Genomic DNA, 26,202 nt, shown 5'->3' with positions numbered 1-26,202 from the left:
CCCAGTTATAAGGAAAGAAGGGAAAGCAGAAAGGTGGAAGGAGTATATAGAGGGTCTATACAAGGGCGATGTACTTGAGGACAATATTATGGAAATGGAAGAGGATGTAGATGAAGATGAAATGGGAGATATGATACTGCGTGAAGAGTTTGACAGAGCACTGAAAGACCTGAGTCGAAACAAGGCCCCCGGAGTAGACAATATTCCATTGGAACTACTGACGGCCGTGGGAGAGCCAGTCCTGACAAAACTCTACCATCTGGTGAGCAAGATGTATGAAACAGGCGAAATACCCACAGACTTCAAGAAGAATATAATAATTCCAATCCCAAAGAAAGCAGGTGTTGACAGATGTGAAAATTACCGAACTATCAGCTTAATAAGTCACAGCTGCAAAATACTAACACGAATTCTTTACAGACGAATGGAAAAACTAGTAGAAGCCAACCTCGGGGAAGATCAGTTTGGATTCCGTAGAAACACTGGAACAGGTGAGGCAATACTGACCTTACGACTTATCTTAGAAGAAAGATTAAGGAAAGGCAAACCTACGTTTCTAGCATTTGTAGACTTAGAGAAAGCTTTTGACAATGTTGACTGGAATACTCTCTTTCAAATTCTAAAGGTGGCAGGGGTAAAATACAGGGAGCGAAAGGCTATTTACAATTTGTACAGAAACCAGATGGCAGTTATAAGAGTCGAGGGACATGAAAGGGAAGCAGTGGTTGGGAAGGGAGTAAGACAGGGTTGTAGCCTCTCCCCGATGTTGTTCAATCTGTATATTGAGCAAGCAGTAAAGGAAACAAAAGAAAAATTCGGAGTAGGTATTAAAATTCATGGAGAAGAAATAAAAACTTTGAGGTTCGCCGATGACATTGTAATTCTGTCAGAGACAGCAAAGGACTTGGAAGAGCAGTTGAATGGAATGGACAGTGTCTTGAAAGGAGGATATAAGATGAACATCAACAAAAGCAAAACAAAGATAATGGAATGTAGTCTAATTAAGTCGGGTGATGCTGAGGGAATTAGATTAGGAAATGAGGCACTTAAAGTAGTAAAGGAGTTTTGCTATTTGGGGAGCAAAATAACTGATGATGGTCGAAGTAGAGAGGATATAAAATGTAGGCTGGCAATGGCAAGGAAAGCGTTTCTGAAGAAGAGAAATTTGTTAACATCCAGTATAGATTTAAGTGTCAGGAAGTCATTTCTGAAAGTATTCGTATGGAGTGTAGCCATGTATGGAAGTGAAACATGGGCGATAACTAGTTTGGACAAGAAGAGAATAGAAGCTTTTGAAATGTGGTGCTACAGAAGAATGCTGAAGATTAGATGGGTAGATCACATAACTAATGAGGAAGTATTGAATAGGATTGGGGAGAAGAGAAGTTTGTGGCACAACTTGACCAGAAGAAGGGATCGGTTGGTAGGACATGTTCTGAGGCATCAAGGGATCACCAATTTAGTATTGGAGGGCAGCGTGGAGGGTAAAAATCGTAGAGGGAGACCAAGAGATGAATACACTAAGCAGATTCAGAAGGATGTAGGTTGCAGTAGGTACTGGGAGATGAAAAAGCTTGCACAGGATAGAGTAGCATGGAGAGCTGCATCAAACCAGTCTCAGGACTGAAGACCACAACAACAACAACAACAACAACAACAACAGGAAAAATGAATGTGTCCTGTCCCGAAACCGCTTTAGTCGTTTTCGTCACCAAGCCTCTCCCTTGAGCATAGTGCGTGGGCGCAGCGATAAAGCCGGTTCACTGCACGTAAGTGACTGTAAGCGGGGAAACCACACATTCCCGCTTCAACAGTCTGCCCCTGGTAGCTGACTGAATGATTAATTTGGGTCTGGGAAATGATGATGAGGGACCTCAGGCTGCAAAAGAAGAAAATGTGCATGCTGAAGGTTACAGTGAAGGTGCTAAATTGTGTTACTGCTAAAGACTCATTCTTTGAATGCTGTAATTTATGACTGCAATTATCTGTCACTTATTTATGTCATTTCATTGTAGCCATTTTTGTTACTGTTTTTGTGGGAAAAAAAAGTGGTCAGTGTGACTGAATGTCATACCCAAGGGCCCAGCTCCAATTCCTGGCTAGGCTGGAGATTTTATCAATTCAGGGACTGGGTATTGTGTTGTCCTAATTATCATCATTTCATCCCCATGGACAAGCAAGTCGCCGAAGTGGCATCAAATCGAAAGACATGCACCTGGCGAATGGTCTACCCAATGGGAGATCCTAGTCACATGACTTTTTTTTGTATGAGAAATTTTGAAATCAAATATCCACTGTTATGGCTGATGAATAATAAGGATTGTATCACAATACAGTTCACTTTGTAATAAAAATGTTAGGACTAAATATAAACAGTAATTATGGTTAAGCTCATCAAATCAGTTAAGTGGTTCTGGAAGGGCTACAAGTCTTACAGAATTTTTCATTCACACTTTGTATTCTGTAAATTCCAGCACAAAAAGATATGTGGAATGAACTGAGATATACATTTACTCTTAGGCTACTGCTGTAAAGTACATGAACAACAATTCAAAACTAGTGCTAATTTACTCAAATAAGTAGTAAATTATTAATTCTAGGTTATATTTATTATGTGGCTTCAGTCAATATACTACATAGCTATTAGAGAAGCAGCTTCTTTGAAGAAAAGCCACAGTTCTTTTCCTTACATTATTCAATTGCAGTTTTTTCTATTACTTCACACAAAGCATTTATTTAACTTTACTGTTTTATCAGAGAATGCTGTCAGCTATCTGTATGCTGGAAATATTAAAACCCATTTAACGTGAACATGCTGGTGTTCATGTCCAAGATTTGGTGGAGGCTCTGTTGCTGGCTATTGAACATACCAGTTACAAATTTTGGTTCATATTGGCATGAATGATGCTTGCCACGTGGGTCCATAGACAATATTTATTACTATAAGTGGCCAGATACAATTTTGAAAACTGCTAGAGTTGCATATGGGGCAGAAGTTGAACTAACACTTTGTAGTATCGGTCCCATAATGAAACACAATTCTCTGGGTTTTTGTCAGTTGAAGGCTGAACCCAGAGACTCAGACAATTCTGTGGTGAGCTTCAAAATAGTTTCCTTGAACTCTACCATCACATGGAGAACTGTGGAGGAACCTTCTTAGTAGGTCAGGTACGCACTACACACAGGGAGTGACTACTAGGGTAGCAGAATACATGTGGCATAAACGCGTGGACTTTTTATGAAAGAGAAATCCCACTACAGGTCCAATTAATTATGTTCCAGTTTCTGAGTTGAATTAATATCAGCTGCAGAGCCTCCTACAACTTCTGGATTATAGAGAGTAGCATTCACAATGACACATTTGAGAAACAAAATGTTAGTACAGTATTAGGTAAGTGTAGGAACATACATAGAAAAGTTCCCATGGAAATGTCCCTGAACTAGTCTTGCTTACAAATAATAATAATCCCCAGAAAGTGCTAAGGACAGAAACCTAACTAAAACCAGAATTTTATAGCTATGAAATACTAAATCCCTTCTGGAAAGTTCGACATATACAGGCTGACCACCGCATTATGTGCAGTTTTATATGAAATGTAAACTAACAGATTGTAATGTGGTTTGTACTGCCATAGTGACAAAGACCTGTAAAAAGTGTTGCATTTCATCATTTTACCTATTCATATGTGTTGTGTGCCTGTAACCTTCACATTCATATCTAAGTTTTATTAGAGGCACCATACAATTTTTCACTGTGATGGAGGTAACTTCAAAATCTCCACTGTCGTCAATTTAGCATTAAATAATACAATAACATCTGCTGAGGTTACTACAGATTCCAAGGGTGAAATAATTTGGGGGAAGATAAGTCTTATGGGAGGATCACACAGGACAAATGGATGCTTGTATAGAACACTTGCCTCCAGAGCAGCAGTGATGAAACATTTCAGGGAAAATTTGGAAAATGTTGTTTGTAAATTTTCAAGCCATTTGATAGCATTAGGGGAAGATTTCAACTTCCCAGCTTTAGACTAAGAGATGAAAGTGATTAGAGCAAGTAGTAGGCAGAAGACCATCTTGTGAGGATAACATTTTTTAGCTTCTGGTTCTAAACAAACCCTAACATTGTCCACTCAGTTAACATAGGTCAGGGAATCATTGATCATTCAGGTACCATAACATCACTGACTACAAACATAAACAGGAATGTAAAGCAAGGTAGGAGGAACGGAGTGGAAGGAGGATTAGGGTTTGTCTCACTGACAACAAGGTCACTACAGAGGGTGCACAAACTCAGATTATGCAAGGATAGGGAAGGAAATTGACTCTGCCCTTTCAGATGAATCATCCAAGCATTTGACTGGAGCAATGTAGGGAAATCACAGAACACTTAAATCAGGATTGTCAGACGTGCATTTAACCCATCATCAAGGGCGTCGCCAGCCCGACAACAGGGTGAAGGGGGGGGGGGGGGGGGGGGGGGGGGGGGGGGGGAGCAGGCGAGTGGATCGGTAGTGTAATGTAGAGTTATGAAGATCAAGTAAAAGTGAACAAACCGTATTATTACACAGTCCAACAGTGCATCTTGCTGGTAGCACCCTTTTTCAAATATCTCTACTTTCTTGCCTTGCAGTGGGTTTTGACTTTGAGATACAGAACTATTTAATTTCAATTTTCAACTATTCTTCAAATGAAGGCAGCATGACCAGGAGGTCTGAATTTTCCTGTTGCCAACTGGGTGACCAGTACGAATTAAAAAAAAAAAAGTATGCCACATCTCTTGGCACAAGGTAGGAAGATTGCACTGCTTAGCAAGTGTGATAAGAGCAGATTTCTGATTACCTGAGCAGTCAACATAAAATGAAATGAAACAAAATAATTGTATGGCATTGACGGCCAAGAGTCCCCACCTATGGAAGTTTGGCTGCCAAACTGCAAGTATTTTCAGGTGATGTCACAAAGAGTGACTTGCATGTAAATTATGGTGAAATGATGATGAGGACAACTCAACACCCAGTTCCCAAGTGGAGAAAATCTCCAGACAAATCAGGAATCGAACCCAGCCCCACAGCACTGCAGTCAAATGTGCTGACCCCTCAGCTAAAAATATGGACAAATTCAAATATTCATATCTTAAACTTGAAATGATGAGAATAAAAGGAAAAATATGAGGAGCATAGTAAAAAATTCAAAAGTGAACAATGCCAAAATTATCATAAGGAGATCCATGCATGAAGTGTCTCATGAACTCAAAAGTGAAATTCTATATGCCTATTTGACAAAAAATCCTAAGGAATCTTGGTCTTGAAGTTAAATCAGCAAATCGATCAAAGTCATCTGTCCTGTACCAAAATGGCATAGAAATGAAAGATTTTAGAGACAAAAACAAAATATTAAATTCATTTTTCCAAAATTGTTTCACTGAAGAAGACTGAATAATGATTCCTCCTTTCAATTGTCACATAAACATCAAACTGACAGATAGCAAAATATGTGAACGCAAGAAAAAAAAAAATAAACTAAAATCAGTCAACAGGGGGACCAATGGACCTGATGGGCTAATAACTGAACATAGAGTTAGCATAATAACTTGCTCCTCTCCCAACAGCAGTTTACTATTGGTCACTGGAGGAGTTGTTTACAAATGATTGGAAAAATATACAAGTCACTCCCATATTCAGAATAGTTAGTCAACAGTTGCACACAGGCACAGCCCTGAGCTGTCAATGGTCTGTTGTACAGTTTGGGAACAGGTTTTATGGTTACGCATTATGACTTTTTGGAGACTGAAATTCTTCTCTATAGGAATCAGTGCAGATTCCACAAACAATGAGCATATGAAACTGATCTCATTTTGTTCATACATGAAACTCAGAAAGCAGTAAATACCAGCACCTAGGTTGATGTCACATCCCTTGGTTTCCAGAAGGTGTCAAATACTATTCCACATTGTCACTTAATGTACAAACTACAAGTGTATTTGGGTCAAAGAAGTCCAGTCAGACGGAACAGAGCCTATCATTCTTAATGCAGATGTAAAATAACTCTTTGGGCATACTCCAGTGGAGTGTCATAGAAACATAAATATATAAATGACCTAGTAGCAAAGTGTGGGAAGATTTTTAGAGGATTAACACATGGTGTAGGAACTGACAGTTGATCCTCACTGTAAACAGCTGTAATATATTCCACATAAATAGCTAGACAGAACCATTTTTGTATGATTACATGACTGTTAAACACTCAGTCACACCCATTAAATACTTGAGAGTATGCATATGGAATGTTGTAAAGTGGAACTATCACATAAAACTAATTGAAGGAAAAGATGCTGTCAGACAGAGATTCACTGAAAGAATCTTCATGAAGTATAATCCAGCCACAAAAACAGCAGCTAAAAAGCCCTCATGTGACAATCACTTGAGAATTGCTCAGTGGTCTGGATCTATACCAGTTTAGGCCTGGTGGGAAAAATAAGAAAGACCCAAGAAAGAGCAGTGCATTTTGTCAGAGGTTCTTTTAGTAAGGGCAAAATTAAGGAAGTGTTCATCCATCACCAGTGACAGGCACTACAGTGTACATCACATATCATTTACTGTTAAAATGCCAAAACTGTACATTACTAGAAAAGACTACCAACAAATTACTTCCTGATCTCACAAGCAGGCCATGAAGCTATAATTAAAGAGATGTGGGTTCACACAAAGCTTACCAACAATTGTTCTTACCGCACAACTGGAAGAGGAAAGGAGGAAGTGAAAATGGTTAGTAAAATAACCTCTGTGATGCAAATTGCTTGCAATTAAAGATGTAGATGTTGATGTAGGATGCACACACAAAAATGAAATAGAGCATATTAACTATTACCTCACAAAACCAATAGACAAGTTTTTGTATTGAAGACAGTAGAAAACTACAATTTAGTGAACAGCAAAGGAAATAAAAGAAGAGTAAAAATTGGTTGGAGTTATTTGGGTAAACTACATTCTCACTGTGGTTGGGCTCAAAGTATGTTGGTAGCTTTCACTTACACCACTGAAACATGAACTCTAAATGCAAAGACCATGCAAAAAGAGAAGATGGCTCAGTGATCAATGTAGAGATACAAGTTGTGAATAACGCAAAATAGCATAACAAAAAACACAGAGATCAGGGAACAGACTGGAGAGGAAAACATAACTGTGGCAATGAAATGGAAATTAGCGTCATATATGCCCTTCTGTTAAAACACTTTGCCTTTTTCTTGGTCTTTCAGTTGGCAGTCCTAGAAGAGAGAGAGAGAAGAAAACAGGTTTCCTGTTGCTTGAAGCAAATATGAAACTGCAAGATAAGCCTATTTGTACATATGACATACAAAGAGAGAGAGAGAGAGAGAGAGAGAGAGAGACAGAGAGAGAGAGAGGGATGGAGGGAGGGTTTTCTTACAATGTAAGAGAGCAAGACCTTTGTCAGAAAAAACTACATTTCAGGATTTCAGGACAAATACAAGTTTATAAATATGGTACATGTTTTACCTGCTGTTCTGAGTAGTCCCTCATGCTCATTCACACCTATTAACCATGGCATTTTAACTGCTGTTTTATACTTGAGAGGATGCACTGTAAGGAAAGCCTGATTTCCTTCAGCCTCTACCACAGGTCCAAAAGGTAACCATGGGTCAATGTCCCATTCCTGTAACACCAACAATCAACAGACATTCTGCCAATATAATGTTAAACTATTCAAACTGCTAATCTGACAAATAGGTTTGTGCCCAACCCAGCTAGCACTCAAGCTTATTTCAAGGTGGATATTGAGTTTAGGTTCAATTGAAAATTCAAGATTGAAAAATCAGCCTGTTACACAGCTTATTTCAAGGTGGATATTGAGTTTAGGTTCAGTTGAAAATTCAAGACTGAAAAATCAACCTGTTACACAGTTTACATCAAGCCGTAAAAATTTAGCTTGAGTTAAAATAATTTTCCCAAGCTTGAAATAAACTGTAATTTCCCTGGAAGGTTGTACAGCAGATGCGCATGCAGCATAGCTTCCATAGAAGTCTACGGGAAGTGTCACAAGCATTTATAAGCCTTGCACTGACTCTGCTAGGTTTACGGCCATTTTACCTTTGTGACGCGCGTTAATGATTGTTGACTGTTGCGAAGTTTGTTTTATACTGCAAAATAGTTCGGTAAGTGTGTGGCGTCTCCTGCCTTACTGCTACACCGGGTCTGAAGAAGATATGTAGTGTATTACAGGTACGTTGGTGCATTTTTCTCTAGTGGTACGTTAATATTACAAATGTTAAATATTATTACGTAACGTAAAGAAATATCATATTCTTTTACGTAGAAAAATTGAGCCTGGATGAAAGTGAAATGGACTACCAGCTAAGAATACATATTACAAGTTGTTCAGCAAAAAGACGTCATTTTAAACCAGTTCTCTAGTACGTGGCACCAATAAATTAAAGCTTAATGTTATTTTACCTTTTTAAAATCTCACCTTTTTATATATATCGCCCTATTACATTTGTTTACTTGTAAGTACTCACGTGTGTCACACCACGAATGAATAATCGTGAAGTGTGAAAAGTTTCTTTGCGAATACAAATAGTAATGACATGGTGAACGGGAAAAAGTACATCAAGAACCAGTCACTACATAGATGTCAGTCTTTTTTATTTACGTAGCTTTGACTGCTCTTTATTGCAGTAATATGAAATTTCTTCCTGTTAGTATGACACTCTTGCACAAAGTAAATATACTCAAGAAATTCAAGTCAAAGAAGTCTTAAAGTTGGGGAAACAGTAATATCAGAGTTGCAGTCTGTTATTATGCCATCAGTCTTGAGAGAATTTGTTGAAGCTGCTAATTCTTTCTGTGATGATGGACACAAAATTTCTTGTGACTCATGCTTGGCAAAAGTTAAGCTTATTCATAATAAGTGTAACATTACTTTTCATGGAAAGTAGTGGCAAATTTTGGATCTGGACTGTACTGTGAAGGATAAATCTATTGAGAATGATTGTAGTACTGTTGAGAAAGCTTACCATATTCCAACATTTATGAACAACAGGGGACACTTCTCATTTGACTAGAACTTTCAAAAAAATCTGAGTTTATTGTGAATGTTTGTACCTTTTTAATGTTGTATTTAGCTGAAATAGTGTGTGTTTAGTTGCACTACATATTGCAATTTAATATTCTATGCAAATCATACAACAGACAATTTGTCCCACCCATAACTATACAGTTATATATAGTGTCATGCATTGGTGCAACTTAATTCTTTTTCTATTAGCAACATGTTTCTTTAATAGAAGAATGTAAGCTTCATTTGTGTGTGGCTTGGCTGAATTATGGACAATATCAAAGCAGAAATATTGTTCAGATGTCAAAATTGTTCAGTTCTGTGTCAGTTTTGTCCCACCCATAACACTGTTATTATGTATTGCATTATAGGCAGTTCAGTATGTATATTCGAACACTGTATGTTTTTGGAATGAAGAGTATCAATTTGTTGCTTAAAACAGTAATTTTGTTGTTCCCTGGGTGAAATAATACTGCAAGGCCTACTGGTACTTCTTACTTTTATTGTTATTTGTAATGTGGCTGAAATTTAATAAAAGGCAATATTAAAATATGACATGGATAATTTCAGCTCCACTGAACTGGTAATTTCTTAAATTCATTTCGATTTCATCTTTTATTTCACTTTGATTCGGTTTTACTCACCAAAAAATAATTGTGGATAGAATAAAACGTCTACATTTTTCCAAACAGTAGTTTCCTTATAAACTTACAGTTTGAGGTGTATATGATTTCAAGTAATTGTTTCTTTATAATTCAGATTAAATGGCCCTGAAACTGTTAGAAATAGTGAAGTGTGGCTTCCTCATGAAGTCATCGCAAAATTACCCAAATGTCATCTTTACTCTAAAAATTTCAAACAAAACGTTATTTCAAATTACTTTAAAAACTCTTTAGAATGAAGTCAGCAGAAGCAGCTGCTTACTCAGTGACGTTTATACTAGTGAATGATTCTTACTACACCAGTGAGTTTGAAGTTATTTTGCTAATCTGGGGCATTAATTATATTTAGGTTGATCAGTTTCAACTTTTTACATTTTTTATGTTTAGGTATGCCTAACATTTTCTTTTACCTGTTACAGGATCATTATACTGGCAGAAGTCTGCGATATTTGATCCTGCTCTGGTCTGTGTGCTGAGGCTGGAGGGGCTTCAGAATAATTAAATTTTAAAATAAAACAATTTTAAACACTTTGAAAATAAAAATTTTTAAACATACATGTCTTGATAATTTTTTTCACACCATTTCCATTCCGATATTTATTTAGTTAATTATGTTCAATAAATTCAGATTAATAATTATATAGCTTAAAACAAGCTGTAAACACCATGTGTGTAGATACAGCTGGAGCCAAACTTGATAAGTAAAGCTTGAAATATAGCTTGAACTCTGCCAACTTTGATGTTTGTTTCAAGCTTGAATCCAACTAACAGGCCTGAATATTCCAACTTTGATCAAGCTTATATACTTGAACTTTACATCTGGAAACAAGTTTGAAACCGGCTTACAGTGCTATCTGGGAATCATCTCAATAAAATTTTTCAATCAGTTTCACAAGATTGATCATGTTTCAAGTCACTCAAGTCATTGAGGAAGTTAAGTTTGGCACTAATATCAAAGGATATTAAAATATTTCTTTTCCCATTAGCTTTCAAGCCCATTTATATTGGTTTCACTTCACATACTTTAAGTCCTGCAAAAATGTTAATGTGGGACTGCTACACCAATGTAAATAAAGGAAAAATATCTGAGAAAAAAAATGGAGTTGAGAACTTGGCTAGCCTGTAGGGGTATATGTTGAAAGGCCAGACAAATGTGTGGTTCCTGAAGAGGGACACAAGCCTTTTCAGTAGTTTCAGGGGCAACAGGCTGGATGATTGACTGGTCTGGCCTTGTAACATTAACAAAAACAGCCTTGTTGTGCTGGTACTGTCAAAGGCTGAAAGTAAGGGAAACTACAGCCGTAATTTTCCCCAAGGGCATGCAGTTTTACTGTATCATTAAATGATGATGGTGTCCTATTGGGCAAAATATTCCAGAGGTAAAATAGTCCTCTGTTCAGATCTCCGGGCAGGGAGAACTCAGGAGGATGTCGTTATCAGGAAAGAGAAAACTGGTGTTCTATGGATCGGAGCATGGAATGTCAGATCCCTTAATCGGGAGGGTAAGTTCAAAAATTTAATGCATGCTGTTACAGCGTGATTACCTGTCAATACAACATTAATGAAATAAATGTTCAAAATGATGTCCATCGACCTCAAACCATTTGGCAATAAGTGTAACGACATTCCTCTCAACAGCGAGTAGTTCACCTTCCGTAATGCTCGCACATGCATTGACAATGCACTGATGCATGTTGTCAGGCATTGTCGGTGGGTCACAGTAGTAAATATCCTTCAACTTTCCCCACAGAAAGAAATCTGGGGACGTCAGATCTGGTGAACGTGTGGGCCATGGTATGGTGCTTCGACGACCAATCCACCTGTCATGAAATATGCTGTTCAATACTGCTTCAACCGCACATGAGCTATGTGCCGGACATCCATCATGTTGGAAGTACATCACCATTCGGTCATGCAGTGAAACATCTTGTAGTAACATTGGTAAAACAATATGTAGGAAATCAGCATACATTGCCCTATTTAGATTGCCATTGACAAAATGGAGGCCAATTATCCTTCCTCCCATAATGCCACACCATACATTAACCTACCAAGGTCGTTGATGTTCCACTTGTCACAGCCATCGTGGATTTTGCGTTGCCCAATAGTGCAAATTATGCTGGTTTACGTTACCGCTGTTGGTGAATGACACTTGATTGCTAAATAGAACACGTGCAAAAAATCTGTCATCGTCCTGCAATTTCTCTTGTGCCCAGTGGCAGAACTGTACACAACGTTCAAAGTTGTCACCATGCAATTCCTGGTGCATAGAAATATGGTATGGGTGCAATCAATATTGATGTCGCATTCTCAACACCGACATTTTTGAGATTCCCGATTCTCATGCAATTTGTCTGCTACTGATGTGCGGATTATCCGCAATAGCAGCTAAAACACCTATTTGGGCATCATAATTTGTTGATCTGTCATCGTCCTGCAATTTCTCTTGTGCCCAGTGGCAGAACTGTACACAACGTTCAAAGTTGTCACCATGCAATTCCTGGTGCATAGAAATATGGTATGGGTGCAATCAATATTGATGTCGCATTCTCAACACCGACATTTTTGAGATTCCCGATTCTCATGCAATTTGTTTGCTACTGATGTGCGGATTATCCGCAATAGCAGCTAAAACACCTATTTGGGCATCATAATTTGTTGCAGGTCATGGCTGATGTTTCACATGTGGCTGAACACTTCCTGTTTCCTTAAATAACATAACTATCTGGTGAACGGTCCGGACACTTGGATGATGTCGTCCAGGATACCGATCAGCATACATAGCACATGCCCGTTGGGCCTTTTGATCACAATAGTCATACATCAACATGATATCGACCTTTTCTGCGATTGGTAAATGGTCCATTTTAACATGGGTAATGTATCACAAAGCAAATACCATCCACACTGGCGGAATGTTATGTGATACTACGTACTTATATGTTTGTGACTATTACAGCGCCATCTATCACAAAGCGAAAAAAGTGGTCCAACTAAAACTTTCATATTTCTTTATCTACTACATGAATATGTAATAAAAAATGGGGGTTCCTATTTTTAAAAAAAATGCAGTTGATATCCATTTGACCTATGGTAGCGCCATCTAGCAGGCCAATCATAGCGCCATCTGGTTTTTCCATTCACGCTAGACAAGTTTTGTTCTTGGTAGTTTTTTCGTTTGATGCTTATTTCGTGAAATATTTGGCCTGGTCACTGTCAATGGACCACCCTGTATAGAGGGTCTATACGAGGACATGTACATGAGGGAAATATTATGGAAATGGAAGAGGAGGTAGCTGAAGATGAAATGGGAGATATTGTACCGCGTGAAGAATTTGACAGAGCACTGAAAGACCTAAGTCGAAATAGGGCCCTGGGAGCAGGCAACATTCCATTAGAACAACTGATAGTCTTGGGAGAGCCAGCCCTGACAAAATTCTACCATCTGTTGAGTAAGATGTATGAGACAGGCGAAATACCTCCAGACTTCAAGAAGAATATAATAATTCCAATTGCAAAGAAATCACATGTTGATAGTGGTGAAAATTACCCAACTATCACTTTAATAAGTCATGGCTGCAAAATGATGACACAAATTCTTTAGAGACAAATGGAAGAACTGGTGGAAGCTGATCTTGGGGAAGATCAATTTTGATTCCATGGAAATTTTGGAACACTTGTGGCAATACTGACCCTACCACTTACCTTAGAAGATAGATTAAGGAAAGGCAAACCTACATTTCTAGCATTTGAAGACCTACAGAAAGCTTTTGACAATGTTGATTCTAATACTCTATTTCAAATTCTGAAGGCGGCATGGGTCAAATTCAGGGAGAAAAATGCTATTTACCATTTGTACAGAAACCAAATGGCAGTTATAAGAGTCGAGGCACACGAAAGGGAAGCAGTGATTAGGAAGGGAGTGAGACAAGCTTGTAGCACATCCCAAATGTTATTCAATCTACAGATCGGAGTGTGGAATGTCAGATCCCTTAATCGGGCAGGTAGGTTAGAAAATTTAAAAAGGGAAATGGATAGGTTAAAGTTACATATAGTGGGAATTAGTGAAGTTCGGTGGCAGGAGGAACAAGACTTCTGGTCAGGTGACTACAGGGTTATAAACACAAAGTCCGATAGGGGTAATGCAGGAGTAGGTTTAATAATGAATAGGAAAATAGGAATGCGGGTAAGCTACTACAAACAGCATAGTGAACGCATTATTGTGGCCAAGATAGATATGAAGCCCACATCTACTACAGTAGTACAAGTTTATATGCCAACTAGCTCTGCAGATGACGAAGAAATTGAAGAAATGTATGATGAAATAAAAGAAATTATTCAGATAGCGAAGGGAGGCGAAAATTTAATAGTCATGGGTGACTGGAATTCGAGTGTAGGAAAAGGGAGAGAAGGAAACGTAGTAGGTGAATATGGATTGGGGCTAAGAAATGAAAGAGGAAGCCGCCTGATAGAATTTTGCACAGAGCACAACTTAATCATAGCTAACACTTGGTTTAAGAATCATGATAGAAGGTTGTATACATGGAAGAACCCTGGAGATACTAAAAGGTATCAGATAGATTCTATAATGGTAAGACAGAGATTTAGGAACCAGGTTTTAAACTGTAAGACGTTTCCAGGGGCAGATGTGGACTCTGACCATGATCTATTGGTTATGACCTGTAGATTAAAACTGAAGAAACTGCAAAAAGGTGGGAATTTAAGGAGATGGGACCTAGATAAACTGAAAGAACCAGAGGTTGTACAGAGTTTCAGGGAGAGCATAAGGGAACAATTGATAGGAATGGGGGAAAGAAATACAGTAGAAGAAGAATGGGTAGCTCTGAGGGATGAAGTAGTGAAGGCAGCAGACGCTCAAGTAGGTAAAAAGAAGGGGGTTAGTAGAAATCCTTGGGTAACAGAAGAAATATTGAATTTAATTGATGAAAGGAGAAAATATAAAAATGCAGTAAATGAAGCAGGCAAAAAGGAATACAAACGTCTCAAAAATGAGATCGACAGGAAGTGCAAAATGGCTAAGCAGGGATAGCTAGAGGACAAATGTAAGGATGTAGTGGCTTATCTCACTAGGGGTAAGATAGATACTGCCTACAGGAAAATTAAAGAGACCTTTGGAGATAAGAGAACCACATGTATGAACATCAAGAGCTCAGATGGAAACCCAGTTCTAAGCAAAGAAGGGAAAGCAGAAAGGTGGAAGGAGTATATAGAGGGTCTATACAAGGGCGATGCACTTGAGAACAATATTATGGAAATGGAAGAGGATGTAGATGAAGATGAAATGGGAGATACGATACTGCGTGAAGAGTTTGACAGAGCACTGAAGGACCTGAGTCGAAACAAGGCCCCCGGAGTAGACAACATTCCATTGGAACTACTGACGGCCTTGGGAGAGCCAGTCCTGACAAAACTCTACCATCTGGTGAGCAAGATGTATGAAACAGGCGAAATACCCTCAGACTTCAAGAAGAATATAATAATTCCAATCCCAAAGAAAGCAGGTGTTGACAGATGTGAAAACTACCGAACAATCAGTTTAATAAGCCACAGCTGCAAAGTACTAACACGAATTCTTTACAGACGAATGGAAAAACTAGTAGAAGCCAACCTCGGGGAAGATCAGTTTGGATTCCGTAGAAATACGGGAACACGTGAGGCAATACTGACCTTACGACTTATCTTAGAAGAAAGATTAAGGAAAAGCAAACCTACGTTTCTAGCATTTGTAGACTTAGAGAAAGCTTTTGACAATGTTGACTGGCATACTCTCTTTCAAATTCTAAAGGTGGCAGGGGTAAAATACAGGGAGCGAAAGGCTATTTACAATTTGTACAGAAACCAGATGGCAGTTATAAGAGTTGAGGGACATGAAAGGGAAGCAGTGGTTGGGAAGGGAGTAAGACAGGGTTGTAGCCTCTCCCCGATGTTGTTCAATCTGTATATTGAGCAAGCAGTAAAGGAAACAAAAGAAAAATTTGGAGTAGGTATTAAAATCCATGGAGAAGAAATAAAAACTTTGAGGTTCGCCGATGACATTGTAATTCTGGCAGAGACAGCAAAGGACTTGGAAGAGCAGTTGAACGGAATGGATGGTGTCTTGAAGGGAGGATATAAGATGAACATCAACAAAAGCAAAACGAGGATAATGGAATGTAGTCGAGTTAAGTCGGGTGATGCTGAGGGTATTAGATCAGGAAATGAGACACTTAAAGTAGTAAAGGAGTTTTGCTATTTGGGGAGCAAAATAACTGATGATGGACGAAGTAGAGAGGATATAAATGTAGACTGGCAATGGCAAGGAAAGCATTTCTGAAGAAGAGAAATTTGTTAACATCGAGTATAGATTTAAGTGTCAGGAAGTTATTTCTGAAAGTATTTGTATGGAGTGTAGCCATGTATGGAAGTGAAACATGGACGGTAAATAGTTTGGACAAGAAGAGAATAGAAGCTTTTGAAATGTGGTGCTACAGAAGAATGCTGAAGATTGGATGGGTAGATCACATAACTAATGAGGAAGTACTGAATAGGATTGGGGAGAAGAGAAGTTTGTGGCACAACTTGACCAGAAGAAGGGATCGGTTGGTAGGACATGTTCTGAGGCATCAAGGGATCACCAATTTAGTATTGGAGGGCAGCGTGGAGGGTAAAAATCATAGGGGGAGACCAAGAGATGAATACACTAAGCAGATTCAGAAGGATGTAGGTTGCAGTAGGTACTGGGAGATGAAGAATCTTGCACAAGATAGAGTAGCATGGAGAGCTGCATCAAACCAGTCTCAGGACTGAAGACCACAACAACAACATATAGAACAAGCAGTAAAGGAAACAGAAGAAAAATTTGGAGTAGAAATTAAAATCCATAGAGAAAGAATAAAAGCTTTTGACGTTTTCTGATGACATTGTAATTTTGTCAGAGACAGCAAAGGATCTAGAACAGCAGTTGAATGGAATGGGCAGTGTCTTGAAAGCAGGATATAAGGTGAACATCAACAAAAGAAAAATGAATATAATGGAATGTATTCTAATTAAATCAGATGATGCTGAGAGAATTAGATTAGGAAATGAGACACTTAAAGTAATAAATGAATTTTGGTATTTGGGGAGCAAAATAACTGAAGACGGTCGAAGTAGAGAGGATGTAAAATGTTGACTGGCAATCACATGAAAAGTGTTTCTGAAGAAGAGAAATTTGTTAACATAGAGTATAGATTTAAGTGTCAGGGAGTCTTTTCTGAAAGTATTTGAACGGAGTGTAGCTATGTATAGATGTGAATCATGGATGATAAATAGTTTAGACAAGAAGAGAATAGCGGCTTTCTAAATGTAATGCTACAGAATAATGCTGAAGATTAGATGTGTAGAGCACGTAACTAATGAGGAGGTATTGAACAGAATTGGGGAGAAGAGAAATTTGTGGCACAACTTGACTAGAAGAAGGGATCAGTTGGTAGGACAAGTTCTGAGACATCGAGGGATCACCAATTTAGTATTGGAGGGCAGTGCGGAGGGTAAAAATCATGGAGGGAGACCAAGAGATGAATACACTAAGCAGACTGAGAAGGATGTAGGTTGCAGTATTTACTTAGAGATGAAGAAGCTTGCACAGCATAGAGTAGCAGCCAGCCGGAGTGGCTGTGCGGTTTTAGGCGCTACAGTCTGGAGCCGAGTGACTGCTATGGTCACAGTTTTGAATTGTGCCTCGGGCATGGATGTGTGTGATGTCCTTAGGTTAGTTAGATTTAATTAGTTCTAAGTTCTAGGCGACTGATGACCTTAGATGTTAAGTCGCATAGTGCTCAGAGCCATTTGAACCGTAGAGTAGCATGGAGAGGTGCATCAAATCAGTCTCTGGACTGAAGACTGCAACAACAACAAATTGCGGAACTAATCTTTCCTGTGTGTGAAACAACCCACAGCCACAGTACAATGGCACTTGCAAAGAAGAGGTTATTTCCATAGATAACTGGAAAAGATGAAGATTATTCAACTGGTGGAAGCAGTTATTGTCTGTCTGGTTAATATTCATGCAAAAATGATATGCTAAGTCGAAAATATTTAATTTTTTAAACAATAAAAACATGGAGGCTTATGTTTGTATCAAACTACAGTGTTCAGAATGGTTCAAATGGCTCTGAGCACTATGGGACTTAACTTCTGAGGTCATCAGTCTCCTAGAACTTAGAACTACTTAAACCAAACTAACCTAAAGACATCACACACATCCATGCCCAAGGCAGGATTCGAACCTGCAACCATAGCAGTCGTGCGGTTCCAGACTGAAGTGCCTAGAACCGCTCGGCCATCCCAGCTGGCAAACTACAGTGTACTGATAATTATAACTATCATTTACTTGCTAATTAAAATACTTATGTGTGAATTATAAATAAAGTATACTCCTCCTAATAACTACTGTGTTATTGGTAACAATTTTAATATTATAAGGCTATTTGTATATCAATATATGTTATATATGTTAAAGTGGCTTTTGTCTTTCCCAATCTGAAAACTTTGTTTGACTTAGGATGTTGACAAATGTAAAAGGTCTCCAGGGGTATCACCTGCTAAAGTACCTTGTGGCAGAACTGCCAGAAAATATTAATATCTTTGCTTTTTTGTACTTCGTTTTACTTACTTTGGTTGTTGACTAGTTGGTGTGAGACATTCGTCATGACCGTTACCATGATTGTCAAAAACTATTTCTTTGTGTTTTGATTTATCTTGTGCCAATAAAAATATTACATAGTGAAAGTAAATGGTGTTTTCTGTGTTATAAGTATAACACACGCCATACTGGTGACCAACGACGCGCAACATATGTCCGATTCGACAATGTGGCTGTTTACTTAGACATCTCCACATTGCTCACATTCCACTCCTTTTGGACTACAACATGATACTAATGGTGCCTCTACACTGCCATTCCACAGTTTCCTATGCACAATGCCACCAACAATTGGGATAAAATTGGAAGATAAGTACAACGCCGTCGAGTTTTCTCCGTCATCAACAATGCTGTTGTGGACTCTTTCAACATCGTCAGTGATGTCACCTGCTATGAAATCTTTTTCTATGTTCATCTATAACAAACCAATCATGAGTGCTGTGCCTAAATTTGTGACTCACAGTGCGTCGTATGTACAACCTCCTGTGACATGTAGTGTGCAACAGTGCCCCAACACTATGAACCTCACAGACTTTTTGGGCCCACAGATCACTTGGAGCTCCCCAAATATTGCTGATAAATCGGTTTTGGACACATTCTCTCCCCACCCACTACAAGAATCACTACAAAAACGGATGGGTACCAATTTCAGTGACAACAATTACTGGTTGGACAGTCGTCCCGCCCCAATTGCTTCCGCAGCCCCGGCTGCGCCTGCTGCAGCTCCCGTGCCAGCCCTGTTTAAACCAGCCACTGCGAATGCCGCGAGTGACAGCTTCATAAACACTCCACCGCTCCTGTCCACTGTTCTATCAAATCTGTTACATTCACAACACAAGAGTGAGAAAATTCCTAAATTACCAAGGTTCACGATGGACAATCCGCATACATGGTTTATTTTGGCAGAGACTATATTCACCACCCTAAACATTGATTCAGACAGTGCTAAATTTATTGCACTTATTAATGCCCTAGAGGACCATGCTGAGTGGGTACAGCACTTAGTGCTGTCAGCGGTGCCCGCAAATCGTTACGCACTGGCAAAACAACAGATCTGTGAACGTATAGCTAAGACTATGCAAGAGTCTGTTTTATACATATTGAAAGATGTACATCTCAAAGACTCGACTCCTTCACAGCTGTGGTGACGTATCAGAGCAGTCTTCGATAGCAAAACTATGCCAGATGAAGCTTTACTTTCTTTCTGGGTTGCAAAGCTGCCGCAAGCTATCCAACTGCAGCTCCTATCACACAATCAGGAACCTCTACAAGCGAAATTACTGCTGGCCAATGCCGCATATAAGATAATCAACAGAAGAAAGTTATCTGCATGTGCCCCCCCTTGATATTATGCCTCGCCCGTGTGGCAGAGGCTGATCTTTCCAAAACAACAGACAGGCTACACTGGCTGAGCACTAGATTCCACACCGTCCTTCACCATCCCATACTACAGCTTCAAGTGACATCCTTCACCCAGTAACAACACAGGATCAGCAAGTTTATCCTCTCTGCTGGTATCACTCCGTTTACGGTAATACAGCCAGGAATTGCTGCTCACCCTGCGCAATGTGCCCAAACACACACGGCAGGCCGCTATAGGTGCACCAGTCCACACTGTGACATCAAGTCACCTAACAGATCACAGGCTAGTACTTCCGAATTATTCTCTCGGACATTTGTATTTACAGGATATAGCTTCTCAGAAATGGTTTTTAGTGGACACTGGTGCCAATGTGAGTGACATTCTACATTCAATTGTCACTTCTACAATCACGCATTCACCTCACCAAATCAGAGCAGCCAACAATTCCTCATTAAAGGTTTATGGTGTAACACAACTTCGCATTTGCTTCGATGATACACATAATTATGAATGGACATTTTTGGTATAGAAATCGATGAGCCTGTATTAGGATTGGACTTCTTAACTGCTCATAACTTCTCTTTGGACTTAATAACATCTGCCCTCTGCTCAGTGGATTTTAAACAAAAATTTCCGGCGAGATTTTCCCCATCCATGCTGACAGAATGCAGCTCGAATACGTCCTGTCAACAAGACAAAGAGACAGTTTCTATTCTATCTGAGGAGGTCAAAGCTGCCATAGTGAACTTAGTTATGCAACACCTTGAAATTGACCAACTGTCCGAAGATAATGCAAAGCTACTTCAACGTTGTGATGTCCTGACTGATGAATTGCGCGGGTTTAGAGAGGAGATCAAGATTAAAAGTAATAACACGCATGAAACTACATGGGACCTGCATAACGCACCACTGTTTATACGCAGCCACAGCAGTGCCTGCCACAACCCGGACAGCGAAGACGGCAACCCGCCCAGCAACCCCCCACCCTACGCTTCACCGTCCGCCATTCATCAAAACACAGGGGTGACAGCTGTTACAGGCGGCGCCACGCATGCACGCGTAATGATTCCTTCGTGCAGTAACACCATAGTCAATGGAACCCCACCGGCTGTCACACAGCACAGCTCCATGGGCAACACTGCAGCTTTCACTGAACTACCGTTCAATGATAACGTATTTCAGGTTAGTTCCCTTTCATACTTACTGCACACCAACAATAACGTCGCTCCTTCCTGCATACCTCCATTTATTTTGGCCACAGCTATTCACAAAATCAAGGCCATTACTATGGGCGTCTGTCACAGGCTTAACACCACTGAGGGACTGCCTGTCCATTCTCGCCCCCGACGCCTCAATGCAAAAAACCTTACCGCTGCCAAAGAATGTATTAATGAACTTTTACACTTGAGTATAATCCGCCCCTCGGACAGAGCGTGGTCTTCCCCAATACATGTCATTCCCAAAAAGGACAATTCCTTTTGACTCTGTGGAGACTATAGGCGTTTGAACGCCAGGACAATACTGGATAACTACTCCATCCCACACCTCCACGATTTTTCACAATCCATGTTCGGTGCCCTTTCTCTGTGTCAGACTGCAAAAAGGCATACCATCAGATTCTGATGCACCAAGAAGATATCCCCAAAACTGCTATCATCACCCCATTTGCATATTATGAATATTTGTTTATGCCTTATGGATTGAAGAATGCCACCCAGACCTGGCAAAGATTCATTGACACCATTCTATGTGGCCTTAATGTTTGCTGTGCCTACCTAGGCAACATTATTATTTTCTCCACAACTGCCGAAGAACACAAACAACATCTCCAACAGGTTTTTGATAGATTGGCATGACACAGAGTTGAGATTAATCATGACAAATCCCAACTGGAGAAGCCAGAGGTTATTTTCCAGGGACATTTGGTCAATAATGAGGGCATTCGTCCCACCTCAGATAGAGTACAACAAATACTTGACCTTCACCTCCCTCAAACCTATAAAGAGTTACGTAGATACCTCAGAATGGTAAATTTTTTTAGACTCCACATTCCACATGCGGCATCTCTTCAAGCCCCTCTCACTGAGGCCTTAAAGGAAAAGAATACCACAGGTGACAGACACATAGAATGGAATCAGACTATGTAGTGAGCCTTCGACTCCCTTAAGTACGCCTTGGTGATTGCTATTATCCTGTCTCACCCTCACCCTGACGCCTCCCTGACAATAACCACAGATGCTAGCGATAATGCCATTGCCGCAGTTTTGCAACAGACCCTACCAACAGGTACTACACCCCTGTGTTTCTTTTCAAAAAGTCTCACCAAAACACAAAGGAAGTGGTCCGCATTTGATTATGAACTTTACACCATTTATGAGGCAGTAAAGTACTTTCGTACAGATAATGAAGCCCGACTTGTGACAGTTTACACAGATCACAAGTCCCTTGTCGAGGCTCTCTACAAACCATCATTAGATGTACTACCCAGAAGGTTTCGCCATATGGATTTGGTATTACAATATGTTTCACACTTTCAATATATCAGGGGTAATGACAATGTTGCAGCAGACTACCTGTCACGCCTGTCCTCCCTGAAGATAGCTATTGATCCTCATCGCTTACATGAGCTCCAGCTATCCGACCCAGAGATACAGCACCTTCTCTCGGACTCTGATACTTCCTTACAAATTGCTGTACTTCCCTTCCCTAATGATGATTGCTCTTTGTGTTGTGACATTAAAACAGGTCATCCTCATCCTACAGTACCTAAAGCTCTTAGGAAAGATGTTTTCAACACAATCCACAATCTCGCTCACCTGAGCATTCGTGCGACTACGCGCCTCATTACAGAGAGATACGTTTGGCCTAATGTAAAAAGAGATTGTAATCGGTGGGCGAGAGCATGCATACCTTGCCAGAGAGCCAAAATACACAAACATACTAAGCCCCCATTAGGCAAATTTACTGTGCCCTCAGGTAGATTCCGTCATGTCCATTTGGACATCGTCGGTCTGTTACCGATATCTAACAACTTCCGTTACTTACTGACCATGATAGATCATACCACACTTGGGCCGAGGCTATCCCCATTGCAGACATTACGGCCGACACTGTAGCTAACACTTTTGTCCACCATTGGCTTTCTCGATTTGGTTGCCCTACTTCACTTACCACAGACCAGGGGAGACAGCTTGAATCTAATCTGTTTAATCGCCTCTGTCAACTGTGTGGTATCAACAAATTCAGAACTACAGCTTATAAGCCACAATCTAAGGGCTTAATAGAACGACGACACCATAACCTGAAGGTCACTCTCATGTGTCATTCTTCCTCTTGGACTGTGGCACTTTCCTGGGTCCTTTTAGGTTTGAGGACAGTTTTCAAAGAAGTCCTTAAAGCATCAGTTGCTGAGATGGTATACGGAGAAAACCTTGCACATCCGGCGGATTTTCTTGATGATCCTCCTCTACTTCCCGAGGATCAACTTCCCGAGTTGGTACGACAGGTTCGACAGCATATCACCAAGTTACGTTTTCCGCAACCTCTATCGCATGCTACCCCTCTGGTTTTCATTCACCCACACCTCAGTTCTTGTAACTATGTGATGCTTAGAGAAGACGCTGTGTGTCCACCCCTTGCTCCACCCTACACTGGCCCATACCGGGTCCTGTCACGCTCCAAAAATACTTACACGATCCTCTTTAAGAACAAACCATCTCTTGTGTCCATTGAGCACTTAAAACCAGCATGGATCCTTAACGACACCAACATACACGATAATGAATTTGTTTTGCAGGAAACTTCAGAGGCCTGTCCTCTCCCTTCTCCACAAGCTAATCAAACACTCTCTGCAAGTCAAGGCCCCCCTCTTCTATACTTTACGCCTCCGAGTGCCAGCAGTAATGAACTAGTGTTTCAAGTGAACTTGAGTGACTATGATGTGGCCTCTATAAAAATACCACTTGTGGACACTTTTCTTTTTTTATTTGAAATTCAAAGCAATTCTGTGCCATCTGACCAGAAAGACATTAAGCTATTACAGTGCTTCAATGTGGCTCCTTGTGGACACTTTTCTTTTTTTATTTGAAATTCAAAACAATTCTGTGCCATCTGACCAGAAAGACATTAAGCTATTGCAGTGCTTCAGTGTTGCTCCTGGTACTTCACAAAATGACATTTCAGCCTATGTAGACTCCAATAATGTTTTATTTATAAGAGTAACCCCCCCTCCCCCTTCTCCTTAGTCTTCCCCGAATCCTCCTACCCCTATTGCTATCATCCGTGCTGGCCGCACCATACGGCCACCTCTCAGACTTCAAGATTACGTCATGCCTTAAATATTTACCTTCCCTTTATCACTTACTCCTCATCACTCTTCCTATTAATATCTTCGCTTTTTTGTACTCCGTTTTACTTACTTTTGTTGTTGACTAGTTGGTGTGAGACATTCGTCATGACTGTTACCATGATGTTATGTTATGTCAGCCAGCATAAAATTTTGTTTATCAATAATATGTAAATTTTTCACAAAATAACTACGTGCACATGTATATTAAGACATTGGAGACATAAACTACTTGTTTTGGATACTCAGAAAAATAAGTGATTTGTGGATTTATTCTAACTTTTAAAATGCTCTCCTGACAAATTTAAATTTTGTGGCTTTGGATAATATTATTCTCAGCCCTTCAGTTCTTGTAATTTGTACTATATGATATTAACAGAATCTTCCGTCACTTCTTGGTAGAACAACATTATAAACTGGTGCTTTTCATTTATTGTACTATATGGTTTTGTGAGAGCTACATCTACATGACTACTCTGCAATTCAAACTTAAGTTCCTGACAGAGGGTTCTTTGAAAGCCATCTTTCATCTAAGGATTCTCATTTAAGATCCCAGAGTATTTTGTTACACTTAAGTATGACCTGTATGGTCTTGTTATGCATCTTGAAGCATATCTGTATATGTTCAACGTGAGTTGTTCTGTATCCTTCATAAGAACAACAAACATTGGAAAAATACTCTAGAACTGGTTACACTAGTGTCTTGCATGCAGTTTATTTAACAGATGCACTGCATTTCTGCAGAATACTTCCAAAAATTCTACATCTTTCATTCACCTTCCTAAAATTGATTTTACTTGATCATTCTATTTTATAGTGTTTCTTAGAATTACCCCTACATACCTATACAATGTGATCTACTTCCAGTGTTTAGTGAGTGGTCTCCTCTACTCCTAAATTATTTACTTATTAAAAACCTAAATATGTTGTAATGAAGGTTCATCTACTTGCTATATCTTGAAGAAAAAAAACAATTATTTATAGCTAGTGTGTACTGAATCTGAAGTTATAGCTCAGTATTCAGTAAATGATTAAGCAAATTATATTTATATTTATTTACACAGTACTTACCACAAAGTCTTTCCCTCTTGAAACAATCTCATAATCATCTATTTCTCTGAGACATTCAACCAGGTCTCTACTGCTGTTGCTACTAGGACAACCAAGCAGGGAGGCAAGTCTGTGAGCTTTACTCACAGCATTGTCTGTGGGGAGTGCCCATGGCATCAGAGCTGTGCCACTTTGTGAAATTGCATGATGAAATAAACCTGAAAGCACAAGACACAAATAATAATATAATGATAAGAACTCATTTTTATGAGGCTAAGAATGAACTGTTCTTGTGCAGGTTACAAAATGCAAAGAGCATTTTGCTATAATTATTTTTAGTAAATTGTAAGTTATGCACAGCAAAATATTATTTACCTTGACTGAGAGGAGACATCATGAGGTAGTGTACACTAGCTCCACCAGCACTTTCTCCAAATACAGTGACATTGTATGGGTTACCACCAAACATAGCTATGTTTTCTTTGACCCACTGTAGAGCTGCTACTTGATCCTTCAGCCCATAATTACCTGGAGAAGCTGAGTCCTGAGTACTGAGAAATCCTGCAACCATAACATTGTGAATTTCAGGTCCATACATGTAATAAAAAAAAGCTCTATAAATATTTCTACCACATACTGTTTAGATTCCAAACTGTTTCCTGTCAAAAATTTATGAAGAGTGAGTCATGAATAGCTTCTTGTTCCATATTTTTACAGTGAAAGCTGTAAATATAATCAATTTTAACAAAACCAGAAATATGTGACACTTGCTTTATAGTAATCTCTCTTTTATTAGTCACTGTATAAGAGATAGTACGCTTATACTGAGAAATTTGTAATGGTAATCTTGTATGGTTATATGATTGCACTGTTAGCAATGTTAGAAACATCCTGCAGCTCATTTGTTTTGTGTACAGTAATCAGTTTCATATGAAGTCCTCTAAAATGTGGATAGTGTCACTCAGGCAGTGTTTTTGATATATAACCATGACATAGCTTATATTCCTGATCTTTTACTATGACAGTT

General features: G+C 39.4%; 1 protein-coding gene across 1 annotated transcript in view; it reads right to left on the bottom strand.

The window, feature by feature from the left end:
• LOC124788733 (juvenile hormone esterase) overlaps positions 1-26,202 on the bottom strand; it is a 181,259-nt gene that overhangs the window by 53,244 nt on the left and 101,813 nt on the right. Inside the window, exons 4-6 of the mRNA XM_047256016.1 lie at positions 25,551-25,736; positions 25,197-25,393; positions 7,515-7,671 (exon numbers count right to left, since the gene is read on the bottom strand). Of these exons, the coding sequence (XP_047111972.1) occupies positions 7,515-7,671; positions 25,197-25,393; positions 25,551-25,736 (540 nt within the window). The remainder of the gene's footprint in view (positions 1-7,514; positions 7,672-25,196; positions 25,394-25,550; positions 25,737-26,202) is intronic.

Source organism: Schistocerca piceifrons, chromosome 3 (assembly GCF_021461385.2).
Source record: "Schistocerca piceifrons isolate TAMUIC-IGC-003096 chromosome 3, iqSchPice1.1, whole genome shotgun sequence".
Lineage (NCBI taxonomy): Eukaryota > Metazoa > Arthropoda > Insecta > Orthoptera > Acrididae > Schistocerca > Schistocerca piceifrons.
This window is presented reverse-complemented; position numbering and strand designations above follow the sequence as displayed.